Here is a 14,155-nt window from a genome sequence, read left to right on the forward strand (position 1 = left end):
ATGCAGAGATTATATGAATAAATGAATATACAAATATTACATTTGTTATCTGAAAATTTAACACAGAAATGACCATAATGCATTAACATATTAAAATAATGTAGTCACATTGGCAAATAATGAAGCGATTATAACAAGTAATTAACAAATAGATTTTCAATTTACTCTTTCACAATCTAACACCACACCAACAACATTCACAATGTACTCATATAGGTAAATAATGCAGTGATATACAGTTTTAATACAAAGAATGTAACAATAAATACCTTTCCGCTTTGACTGTATAAAACAGAAATACACATAATTCAAGGATATAGAAAAATAATGCATTGACATATTAACATAATGCAGAGATTATATGAATTAATGAATATACAAATATTACATTTGTTATCTGACAATTTAAATCAGAAATGATCATAATGTATTCACATATTGGAATAATGTAGTCACAGTGGCAAATAATGAAGAGCTTTTAACAATAATGAACAAACAAATTTATGATTCATATATTATAACATGTAATGCACATACACATATTACATCTACTCTTCGACAATTACAAACTCCAGTTTTATGATGCATGATACATGATATTTTGATGCATATCAAAATACACATATAATGTGCAGATCCATCACAATAATGAATACACCAACATTGAAATATTTTATACAAATAAAATAAACCAGCATACGGATAATGGATACATTAGTTAAATTATTTCACACAATTATGAAAATAATGTACAAATTATGTTAAACCATGTGGGATTAAAATTCAAATATAAAAAGCTATTCGAATTGCAAATAAAAACAAAAGGTCTTGCTGGGATTATTGTGAATTTGTTGGTCGTTCTCTTTTTGTCATTTTTAAGAACTGCGAAGGAATCCAACCAAACAAAAGGGAGTTAGACTGTATTAACAAATACGGCCGGTTGGTAGTCATCGGGTGAATTGTGGTGTGGGTGGTGTGTTACTGGCGAAACTTGGAGAAAGTGTTGTTGAAACTCAAAAATTAAACTAGTACAATAACATTCGAAAAACCCTACCTCTTCTTAGCACGCGGTGGAGTATTGTTCAGAACAGAACGGATGACTGAAAATCGATTGTAACACCGGTTGAATTTCAGCTTTATCGGCGAAAACGTTGGTGGTGGCGGCTAGGGTTGTGCTAATTGGCTGGAATTTGAGAAGACGAATATGGAGAGAGAAGCGGGAGAGAGAAGGGGGAGTAAATACGTCTGATGATGAATGAGGCGTTGAGTAGATGGAAAGTAGTGGGTGTATCCCGCTTAAATCTCGGCTCCTCGTTTTCTTCAGATTTGAGAAGATATAATTACTAATTCACCCTCATAATGCACGAAATAAACGAAATAATGAACTACGGAATGCTTATCTAAGATTTAAATCCGGATCGTTCATCCTCAAGATCCAACGATCCAAATCAAAAAGGAACTTAAATCTAAGGGGAGAAACAGAGTTTAACACTACCCTATGCATATATATTGTACTTAATTTCTTAGTGTCCGCATCAAACGAGATAATCATAACCACATCCGATTATTTTATTATTAAATCATTCTTATTTCTATAAGTTATAAAAACGACTACATGCATATATATACTCAATTTATTAGTGTTATTATCCAAAGAAGTAATAATCATTATTAAAATTCAAAGTTATAAAAACGACTACATATATGCTTAATTTCTTATGTTGTGTTTGGTTGCAAAGATTCGGTCTGGAAATTAATCTGATTCCTTAATTTTTTAATTTTTTTTGTTTATTTTGATTTTTAATTTTTTAGTATTACCATCATACGAAATAATCATAGTCATTCGCACCCAATATATATTATTAAATAATTTTTAAATTTTCAAACAGTAAAAAATGACTATATTCATATATACTTAATTTCTTGTATTATCATCCAAAAAATAATAATAGTATTTTACAATTATTCTATAATTAAATAATTTTTAAAATTTTAAGTTATAAAAACGACTGTATGCATACATACTTAATTTCTTAATGTTATCATTCAACAATTTATCCATGGTCATTCACATCCAATTATTTTATTATTAAATAATTTTTAAAATTTTAAACTATGAAAATGACTAAAGCATATATACTTAATTTCTTGGTGTTACCATCAAACGAAATTATGATAGTCAATCACATCTAATTATTTTATTATAAAAAATCTAAAAATTCCAATTTTCAAGTTATAAATGACTACATGATTATATATTTAATTTCTTAGGTTTATCATACAATTAAATAATAATAGTACATTTAAATTCTAAGTTATAAAAGCGAATACATGTATATATATACTAATTTCTTTAGTGTCACTCTCCAACAATTTAATCATAGTGATTCATATCATATTACTTTATTTTTAGATAAATTTGAAATATATAAATTACAAAAATGCATATATGTGTATGTATACTTAATTTCTTAGTGTACCATCAAACGAAATAATCATAGTCATTCATTTCCAATGATTTTATCGTTAAATTATTCTTATATCTAAGTAATTAAAATGACTGCCTGGATTTATATAATTAATTTATTTGTGTTATCATGAAAAAGTAATGGAATAATTAATATTTTACATTTAATTATTTTATTATTATATCTTTATTACTTTTGCCATCCAACAAAATAATAATAGTATTCACATTCAATTATTTGGAATGCTTTAGAAAAGTAATAGTGTTATCATCCAATTTCTTAGTGTAACCTTAATATATGTGATTTTCTCTAAATAAATGGCACATTTTTGTTGTGAAGTGATCATCCGTATTTAATATTTGCATACTCTATTTCCAAATATAATCATTGTAATTTGATTGATTTAACTTTACAAATATAGCTAAAGGGCAATTAAGTAAAGAGATAATAAGTTAATAAGAAAACCGGTTCAAATAAAAACCGGTTTAAAATTTAAGGGCATTTTGTATGTACAATTTTTGTTAATTAATCTTTATTCTTCTATAAATAAATCATTCAGTCAACTTTCAAACAATTATTTCACAATTATAAAAAATGTCATAGGGACAATAAAATGGATCAACATGTGTGTATGCTTTAGTTGATTTCAAAGCCTTTTTATTTAATGTTTTTAGTTGTGTATTCACAATTATAAAAACTGTCATAAGGACAGTAATATGGATCAACATGTGTGTACGCTCTAGTTGATTTCAAAACTTCTTTATTTTATGTTTTTATTTGTATAATCAATTGTTATAAAGGTGTGACACTAATTTCTTAAGGCAACACGCTTCCATAACACAACCCAACTCAATCAAGAACTCATGTAATATCACAGCTACAATGTCTATACCCTAAATTAAAAGCTTGATAACAATATCTTATCATGATTATGTCACACTCTTGTCCATTGAAGAGAGGATTGCGGTTAGTGCGTTGTTTAATGTGTCAAGATGCTAGGTCGAGATGCCAAGTCCTATGAATCCACTAGATCACTTGGTCTAGGAACTCAAGAGAACACGGAATGCTCTGTCGTTGGGCACACTATACTCCCCTTCAAAGATCCCTCAACCCGAATACTATGGATTAGTATAGAGAAGCAGGGGTCGATCCCACGAAGATGGACACGTAAGAAAGCATTTAGAAACTCTGGACAAGGGCGGCTGCTGCCACGCAAACTGGGTTGAGGTTTAACTACGACTAGACCTAGGCAAGAAATGTAAATACTAGACCTAGGAAACTGTAAACATGCTGAGATCAGACATCATCAAGGCTACGGGATATTAAACCTACTTCCTAGACCGTGTAAATGGCTACCTAATAAAAGCAGACAGAAAGCATGTAACAGTGGGGACCATATTTCCAGAATTAGCAAGTACGGCAGAAAAGCTGCAACAACAAACTGAAACTCTAACTAACTACGACATGCCATTTTTAACTTAATCCGAAACGAAGGTGAAGAAAACAGAGCACGTACCTAGATTCGAACAAAATGTAAAAGTTGGGTCGTCGGTAGCTTGCAACAAACCGGAAATAACAATGATCTACATACACTAGACGGAATAAAATGAAAACACGAAGGCTAGGCATAAATTCTAATCAACTCCATAACTTCCGATCTAACAGATCTACTCCGATCAACTCCGAATTCAAACGATTCCACTCAACTCAGCTATAACACCAAATTTAAAACTCCGATTAACCACCAACAACTCTGATCGACCCGATCCAGCCAATACTCTGCACAGATTCCGTGAACAATTGCGAAACGCATCCAACACAAGTAAACTAACTCAAACTCCAGAAAATCACAGAAACGAAATCAGAAATTAACATCAATGACATGACAGAAAATTAAACTTGCATTAAACACAGAAATATGCGGTGAAAAAAAATAGAAAGCCGTGCTCCGAACAGCGAAGCTCGGTGAAATCCATAAAATGCGAGAAAATAAAATGAAACTTGTTTCTTCGCCCTCGACAGGACGGTGTTACAACCCAACTGAAATGTTAGAAAGCGAAAAGTGAACCCAACACGCGAACCACCCCAATTTCCCTCTAAAGAACCGAAGTGTAAGAAGAAAATGAGCTACGAGCCTCAGACAGTTAGTGAGGTCTCCAACGAGAAGATCCCTCCAGAATGCATGCTTCCTTCTTTATATAGGCGCGGACTTAATCTTCTAGAATCTTCGTAGAAATCCCTATTCTACCCTTCGGCTCCGAGACTTCCTCCGTCTTGCAATTTTCCTCCATAATGCTCACTTCTTCGCCAGTTTCTTCGGACATGTGATTGTCCTCTTCTTTTCCTGGACCTGGCGGAATTCTTTTACACACCTGGCTTAAAACGTGTGTTAGACCCAGTAAATCCGCGAATTTATCCCCTAGACCTATGCATGAAATTGGCCTTATCAAACTGCTCACACTTAAACCATGCTCACACTGAAATGTTAGAAAGCGAAAAGTGAACCCAACACGCGAACCACCCCAATTTTCCTCTAAAGAGAGGTCTCCACCGAGAAGATCCCTCCAGAATGCATGCTTTCTTCTTTATATAGGTGCGGACTTAATCTTCTAGAACCTTCGTAGAAATCTCTATTCTACCCTTCGGCTCCAAGACTTCCTCTATCTTTCCTCCATAATGCTCACTTCTTCGCCAGTTTCCTCGGACATGTGATTGTCCTCTTCTTTTCCTGGACCTGGCGGAATTCTTCTACACACCTGGATTAAAACGTGTGTTAGACCCAGTAAATCCGCGAATTTATCCTCTAGACCTATGCATGAAATTGGCCTTATCATCCATCCAAATCTATACTAATCTAAAGTGCCAGTTTGATGAAAGGACATTTTTACCCTTTTTGGAAGGAAAATGTGAAGCTATTTTGTTTACCCTTTTGGTCATTTTGAAAAATGGCAACCATTGGACAGAAAAGAGGCAGCTCCTATTGATTGTTGGATGCATTGCAAAGACTTCCCAAACAAGTTTTGAAATACTGAGAAATAGGTGTAAAGTCAACTGAAACTGCATTTATTCATTCATGTGAACTAATGTAGACTAATTTTTTGATTGCAGTGCTTAACTCATGGGAGCGATTCAGATTGGAATCCGACGATCACTCCGGCGACACACAAAGGTAGTATCTTTCGATCTCCCCGTTTCTAAAAATTTGAACACCAAAATATTGAGTTTATTTTACAACTTCTGTAAAACATGAATAAAATTAAAAGAAAGATTGCTCACTGTGAACATGGGCAACGCTGACATGAAGGAACAGAGAGTGACGGCAGCAAGCCCAGCCACCGAATGTAGTGGCTGTCAGGACAACGGCGGCAACAACTGGGGTGGGGCGTGAAACCGAGAGAGATATGACACAATGGCGAGAAGAAGAAAAGTAGACGAAGAGGAAAAACAAAAGCAGCGGATAACGGTAGGTGGCTGACCGAGAGAAGTGCCGGAGACGGCGGCTGGCCAAGGTTGGTGAGATAGGTGAAGCAAGCAGGCGTGCAGTACGGCGGATGAACCGGCGATGTAGGGCGGTGGAGCGGCGGCGAGTCGGGGCGGAGGGAGCGGTGGTAGTAACAGATCCAATTGGGAAGAGAAAGAGAATGAGAAAGAGGGTAATGGGACGCCTCTTGTGTGGGAAGTATTAGGGTTAGATTAAATATTAATTTAAGTAGTAAAATATTTGGGCTTTATTTAAGGCTTTTTTATGTGTTTTTTATAATAAATAGTAGTAGTGATATAATAATTTTATACTAATAGATATTATCTTTTTTTAGTAAAGGGGATTTAATTTGGATGTTGGGACTTGGGACGATTAATTTATTTGATCGGTCAAAATTTTAATAAATTAAGCAATATCCATGGAAAAAATAAATAAATTTACGTGTTGTTAATATTTAAGATACATAATTTGTAAATATATCTTCATTTAAATTTAGTCTACATAGTTAGAATTGAGTTAATTTTAATATATTCTAATATAAATAATATACGTATTTAGTCTTTGACCATATATTATAAATATGCTAAGTCATCAAAACTTAATAGTGTTGAATATTAATTTGGTGTTTATTATATAAAATTTGCTGCAATTTTATGAATATGGACGCTATTTCATTTTATTAAAAACTAACCATAAATTAATGTAATTTAGGTGAAGTGAGAGAAAGTTGAAATAAATATATTGATGTTCATGTAAAAGCTTATTTGTCATAGGATAGATAAAAAAGAGAGGGAGAAAACCCAAAAAAAGAGCGGTGTTTACAAACCCAAAATATAATGCAGATTTTAGACAGAATTTGACACTTTTCATTTTCGTCAGTCCACAAAATGCAGATTCTTATCTGTTGTACAAATATTTGTTTGTTGTTGTTTATAATATTACAAATACTTATTTTATTTAGTTCTTATAGATCCAACGATGTAGCAATTAGATACTCCCTCCGTCAGTGGAGCGGCGACGGCGATTTAGGAGGGAAGCAAAACGAGATGGTAGCAGGCGAGAGAAGAAGATGATGGAGAGATAGGGCGCCACTTTAGGGTTTGACATTTACTAATTTGTGTAGTCCATATTTGGGCTTTATTTAGGGCTTTAAAGATTTATTTATGTATGTATGATAATAGATACTATTAAAATTGATTTTTTTTTTCATTGAATATAGTTCAATTGGGATGTTATACTTTATTATCATGTCTTAAATTATAGATTTCTAATTTCAACTTTTAATTTATTAGATTTTGTATGATATGTATTTTGAAAATCAAAAGCTGCTGCATATGGACGAGAATCAATGCAAAACTTCCCAAACAATTCAATACACAATGCAGAGCTTCCCAAATACTTCAATACCAAATTTCTCCCCTCTATAAATATCGAAGTTAAAAGAACAAGAACTTAACAAAATCTATACAAAAACACAAGATCAAAATACTTGAATTAAGTACTGTCAACGTCGGCATAGCAGCCGAACTGCGGGCGGAGCATGGTGGAAGAATAATACAGCAAAACAATTAAAAAATTAATCTTGGGAATGAAGAAAGTGGAACCAAATAAAATCTTGAAATGTCGGAGCACACCATAACCTGGCCGGCTGTGGTGAAGCAGGGCGGTGGAGCGGCGGGGCTAACATTAATAATGAGGAAGCTCCAACTCTTAAAACTCTAATCTTAATGTGCAAAATTTGTATTCTATTCCATTTACTGTTTTAAATATCTACACATATATAAATGAGAGTTTTCTAAAAATTTACATAAATGCCATTGTAATTAATATAAATTTAAATTTAAATTTATATAATAGTAATAACTTTAGATCTTTTTTCACACATTTTTTTTGTTTGACCATAGGTATTCCGAACCCGCCTTCAGCGGAATCTGAGCTCGAGCTCGACCGGGCTTGTGGATTAATGCCTATACATATATTCAAGGGGAGTTTTCTAGAAACTTACATAAATGCTATTGTAATTAATTTAAATTTATATAGTAGGAATAACTTTAGATCATTTTTTCCACATATTTTTTTGGTTTAACACAGGTGTTCTGAACCCGCCTTCGCGAAATCGGCTTAAACCTGCTTGACCTGGCTTGCGGATTAAACCAGTGGAGTTTGAACCCATGACCTCAAGGTCATCATAGTTCCACGCTACCAACTGCACTTATTCTAATTAAATCATTCTCTTTGATCATTAGTCACACATTTTCTCTTTGTCATTATCTTTATTATTTTTACTACACTTAAATCATAAATTAAAATTGTATAAAATCGTTTGTCGAATTTAAAATGTTTCATTTATTAGAGAGTAGTAAATTATTCAGTTAGAATGAAACAAGATAAATACCTTTCTATTTTTTAAATCTTCTAATTACTTGAAATTTTTATTTTCTATATATTCATTATATTTTGTACTATTATTGTTTGAAATTCTTATGTTCTGTGCATAGCACAGGTGTTAATACTAGTGCATGATAAAAAGTACTACTTCATCCATCTATTCTAGAAGAGTATGCCCTATTTCTTTTTTAGTCCGTCACAAAATACTCCAATTACTTTTTCTTTCTATTTCTCTATTTATCAATTGTGTATTAAAACCCGTGCCTAACAAAGAGTGCATGCTCTTATGGTACCGAGGGAAGGAGTAGGTCCAAAACGAGTAATCTCATACCTGACTCTGAATACTCAAATTGTCACACCCTTTAAAGGAATGACAAGATCCTGCGGGAGAGAGAGAGAGAAAAAGTTCTGATTTAACTGTTAAGATAACATACAGAATCTACAACCCAAGTCAAGAACTTCAGATGCATAAAACAATAATAGTATATCAAAACTATGCTCCCAACACCAAATTTAGATTTAAATTGCCAGTTTTCACAACTATGCTTCATAACTTAATCAGAACGCTTTCTCTTTTTTGCAAGATTCTCAAAAAGCTGCTGGATATCCACAGTCGTGACAGGCTTCGAGGGGTCTGACGATTCCTGTAATGGAAAATACAAAACCAAATTATTGGCACCAAAAAGCAATGCCTTTAGCTTTCAAAACTATCGACATACCAGGAAAGAGAATATCTCATTCTTCATGTCAGCAATTCCGCTTAGAATTTCCATCTTCTCAACATGGCCCAGATTGTTCATAAAGTTCAACTCAGCACCCTCTAGTTTCTGAATATTCTCATTCCTTTTCTGCTCTCCCATTTTCTCATACTCAGCGATCGAGTCCTCTTTGTCGAGCAAGAAGCTAATTCGCCTCTGGGCATACAAGCCCGAACATTTTCCACACCTACACAGAAACTCTCTCCAACCTTTTGAAAGAAACAAGGGTTTGCTATTCCCGGTATCTGGGAGATTCTCGATTATGCCTCCAATAATACAGTTGGTGCTCGGCCCAGCAACTTCACTGCATCCTTTAATTACAGCTTCTGCATCACCTTCTTCAGGAACAGTAAGAGATTTTGTTTTGCTTATACAAGAGCCAATGGAGCTACTGTCGTCATCAAGTGTGTCTGAAGATATCAAAACAGTGTTTTCAATGGCCTTTTCCTTCCCAGTATCAGAAGGATCTGATGCTGAAATGATTTGAGGATAGCAAGTAAGAAAAGAACAGATGACTGAACACCCTTGGCAGATGAAATCCTCATAAAGTGGCTCGCCTTCCTCGTCTCTAGGGATCTATTTGGAAATAGAAAGATGGCCAAACTCAAATACATACTACGCAATAGCGAAAGGAGAAAATAACAGTAACAATATTATAATAATTAGAAAAGACAAAGAAAACCAATATTTCTAGAGTTCAACAAATTTATTGTTAGCGCTTAATAACTACATAACTGTCTCATGTAGACAATAAGATAATACTACACATTTTCAACAAAAAAACAATAAGCTTGTACGGTTGTACCACACCACAAAGCACTAATACAAAACAGTTCAATGTCTACCATACCATGCCAGTGGCAAAGGGGACAGAGATTTAATATTACTGAGACCAAACTACTAGTCTTCTAGCATCCGTAATTTGTGAGGAACCAATCAGATTCATATATTAGAATCTACATTTGAATGTGAACGAATGTGTCGTCCCATTAAATATGAAACGTTTACTTTTCGGTACGGGATTTTATGTGGTGTTGTTTTGTGAGTTAATGAAAAGAGAATAAAGTAAGCGAGATGGAAAAAGTAGAGATGGTGGTATTTCCATTTTAGGAAATGTTTCATTTTTAATGAGAAAACCCTAAAAGGAAAATGTTTCATTTTCAATGGGACAGAGGAAGTACAACTCAATGCTGTAATAAAAAGGGTTAACCAACACTAAAACAAGCATAAGTACAGGATATGTTTGTTCCATTATTGACCATTTCAGTTCTCACTTCTCAGACTAAAGATTATTATTATTAACAATAAACACATATACAGCCTTCGACAAAAATATGCAAACACCATAAAGAATGTTTTCGCAGTCATTATGCGAGCTTTTTGTCTTTTCAAGGACATGTGAACTATAAGAGAAGCCAAAAGGTAACAATATAGATGCTAACCTTGTCACCAGACTGAAGACCGATATGCTTCTCGTGAAACCAGTCCTCACAAATACAACACTGAATCATCTCAACTTGTTCTTCAACATTAGGATCGGGGTAAGGCAGATCACATGTGCAGTAAGTACCTTTGAAATTGTGGTTGTACATGTTCTTTGTGTTCTCTACATCTTTGCTGGCTAAAAGCTTGCAGTAAACCTCACCGAATTTTGAGTTTCCACAATCACATCTGAAATTTCTTTTGGTCCATAGTTCCAGTATCTAGTTAGAGCAGCACATAGTATCAGTTAGAAACCATAGTGTAAGTAATTCATTCCTCCCCATATTAAAACCATTTCTTTTAACACATATCTTAAAATGTATGGGAGCTAAGAAGGTAAAGTACACATCCAAATATAACAAACTTGCCACTACATGCCAAATAAACATACACATCATTATCATAAGTATATATACCGTGAATGAGCGAAGAAATTAATAATGAAAACCCAAAACTTATTAAAGAACTCAAATATACCTCATGGCCATCATGGCAAACCAAAGAACACGCTGTGCAGACCCCAGCATTCCCATCAGGTGTGCAGGTCAAACATGAGAAAATTGCCTGTCTTTTAACATACCCTTTTCCGTAGGTACACTCATTGCCCTCATCACCTCCCAGAATTAAATCTGCTTCCTTTAAAGTGTATGAAAGAAAATGGCATGTGACGAAAATACTAACATATCAACACCATAACTGATACATCATAATACACAAATAGCAATGCATATTCTGTGTCTCACTGTATCCTATCTATTTCCAGTTTAATAAATGGTTGGTTATCTCCCATGTCAAAGTTATTAGCATGGGCAAGTAACATAAAGGATCTTGTTTTTAAAAATTAATTTCAATAGGGATATCAAAATTGGAAAGGAAAGTAAGATCAATGCTCAGAGAAAGAAGAGATAGCAAAACAACATTTTTGCCAACAAGAGTTGCTGCCTCCATAGTACTAGATGTTTTGGTATTGCGCAAAACAATATCTTAGCAACAAGAGTTAGTGCCTCCACTATTTAATAAGCAGATTGATTACCAGTAACTCCAATCACGGCCAAAATTCATACATTCACATCATCAAACTCAGCGTCTCGAACAATTTTGAAAATAAAATCATTACCACCTATTTTGTCTTATAGAAAGACCAACTGTAAGAATCAGATTTTAAACATGTTCTTAATCTACAGAAAGAGAAACAAATTAGGCTTTCTACCAACTGCAACCATAAGAAATGAGATTATATTTAATGAATCAGTAAAAAATACGGTGTTGGATTACTGGGGATAACCGTCATATCCTAGAGCTGCACTTTAATTGCAGCATTTAAAACATCTTTTCCACAAAATTCCCACCCTGAATTTCGAGTTGGTAGCTTTTCTAGTTTATCCAAAAACATCAATAATTAGATAAGCTCATAGTAATACATAATAAATCACTCACCAACTCCTCTTCTTCGACAGATTTCAGGTAATCCCCAATTGAAATCGTGGGCTCAGCTTCAACTTCATCGTCAAAAACGTCAGACATATTTCCCTAGTCCCTTCAAGCAAAGTTACGTGTAAAGATTATAAAAGGAGAAGAGCGAAACCCAATCCATTGTGCAATCGAAAACCTCACGATACTTGAGCCAAAAATAAATTTGGGAAATAATACATGAACACTAAAAAAAGCACATTTTGTTATATAGCGAGACGGAATCCGAGGATGAGAATAGAATGAAAGAGAAAAAAAGGAACGTGACTAGAACAATAAAAATGATCGATTCTAGGGGTTTAATCGGAAGATTAAGCAACCACAATTGAGGAAAGTAATTTTAACACAGAAAGAGGATTGGGCTCCAAAATTTTCTTAGGGTTCTTTCTACTTTTGTCAATTGAGTATCCTAGGGATGTAGGCATATTTCCCGCCAAATCGATCCCCAATTTTATTTCTATCCGGTTTATAAGTACTCCCTTCGTCTGCAAAAAAAATGCCATATTTTGCAATTTTAAGATGTCCGTGATTTAAAGTCTCACTTATCTTTTTTTTTGTTTTAGGAAAATTGACCACATCATTCAACTAACTCATCAACCCCACATTTCATACCAAGTTATCAAAGCTCCCTTCATCACAAGAAAGAGAGAAATGAGAGAAACGGAGGGAGTACACGGCTAACTCATTTTTTTTCATTCCAAACTCTAAGGTAATTGCTATTCACAATTTCACATACCAAACTCTCAACTGTGAAATTAAGTTCAAAAAATTCCTTTTAACAGTGACTGAGAATTCCAACTTATTCCCCTCATCCATCAACCAATTCGAGCACGGAAACGTTTTCTCCATTCCCTTTCACTCCAAACATCAAGCATGTCCTTTTGCATCAATCGAAAGTCGAAATTAAATCAACAACGAACCCAATCGAACATCACAAATTGAACATCCTCACAGCACACACGAGAAACATATCTTGTATAAGAAACTTACCTTGTGGTTTGTTTTGGGGCTGTTTCGGGTGAATCAAGTTTCTGCCGGACAGCAACTTGGCACGACGGGGCACGGGTGTTGGCTACAACGGCAGGTCTGGACCCTGAACAGCTTTGGTGGTGAGCTGCGAACAGCTGGCACCGACGACCGGCGGGTGTGGACGGCGGCGACTCCGGAACGATGGAGGCGGCTAACTGCGACGCGAATCCAGCGAAGCGGCGAAGAGGCAGCAGCGCTCTCCCTCCCTGAGACCGGTGGCTGTTCGAACCCGAGCACAGCAGCAAGACTGTGGCGCGATTGGAGCCGTGGTGGTGGGTCGGCGTGCTCGAATGGAATGGAGTGAGAGGGAGGCGAAGGCAGCGGTGCTGCGTCACTCGCAAGGGATTTAATTTGGGGATTTCAAATTGAGGAGATGGGGGAGACCGATTCAATGCAGGTATGAGAATGGGGAGGGGGGGAGAACGGAGACGGTGGTGGTGCGTCGCTATGAGAAACGAGTAGTGAGGAGGAAGAAAGAAAAGAGAGTTAGGGATTTGCTCTCATTTTGTGGATTTTGGGAAGATGGTGAGAGAGAGATGAGGCAGATGGAATGAGGAGGGGCTGATCCCTCTCCTTATTTGGGCTAGCTCAATTAGTCATTGGGCTAGTTTAATTGGAGTCTTGGGCCATGGTAAATAATTTTGTTCGGCTTGTTTTTAATTGTGGGAAAAGTATTTAATTAATTCGCCGAATCAATTCGTGGTTGAATAATTTTTTCTAAGCCCGGAATAAAGTAATTCGAGGAAATATAATGGCGAGATTTTGAACTACGCGCTTAATTAAATCTTGGGATTTATTTTACATTGTCGAGGAAAATACGAGGAGTCAAGGAAGGAGGCGTCGCGCACGAGACCATGGGCGGTCGTCGAATGATAAAAAATACACAAAAATCGAGATACGAGATAAAAGACTTTAATTAAGGTGCATGCATTCTAATTAGAAGTTTTCTCACTCTAATGGTTGTGTTATTATTTTATTTCTCTAAAGGGAATTTTCCGTGAGATTCTAAATTCGGAACGGGGAATTATCAAGTTGCGACATCTTTTTAAGCAAACGAGGAATTTGGGTTTTGTTCCCAA

At 35.1% G+C, this 14,155-nt stretch overlaps 1 protein-coding gene across 2 annotated transcripts; it reads right to left on the reverse strand.

Annotated features, from left to right (window-relative positions):
• Positions 1 to 8,734: 8,734 nt before the first annotated feature.
• Positions 8,735 to 13,630, reverse strand: LOC121779990 (putative E3 ubiquitin-protein ligase UBR7). Of its 2 annotated transcripts, none has more exons than XM_042177504.1 (6): positions 13,038 to 13,630; positions 12,015 to 12,107; positions 11,055 to 11,213; positions 10,538 to 10,798; positions 9,057 to 9,671; positions 8,735 to 8,981 (listed from the first exon to the last, which is right to left on the reverse strand). In XM_042177504.1, the coding sequence occupies exons 2-6, from the start codon at positions 12,099 to 12,101 to the stop codon at positions 8,892 to 8,894; spliced, it is 1,212 nt and encodes a 403-aa protein (XP_042033438.1). In that variant the 5' UTR covers positions 12,102 to 12,107; positions 13,038 to 13,630; the 3' UTR covers positions 8,735 to 8,891. The 2 variants fall into 2 exon arrangements, with proteins under 2 accessions (XP_042033438.1, XP_042033437.1); XM_042177503.1 differs by having other exon boundaries at positions 12,015 to 12,114.
• Positions 13,631 to 14,155: the final 525 nt, after the last annotated feature.

The sequence above is a fragment of the Salvia splendens genome, chromosome 19 (genome assembly GCF_004379255.2).
Source record: "Salvia splendens isolate huo1 chromosome 19, SspV2, whole genome shotgun sequence".
Classification (NCBI taxonomy): Eukaryota; Viridiplantae; Streptophyta; class Magnoliopsida; order Lamiales; family Lamiaceae; genus Salvia; species Salvia splendens.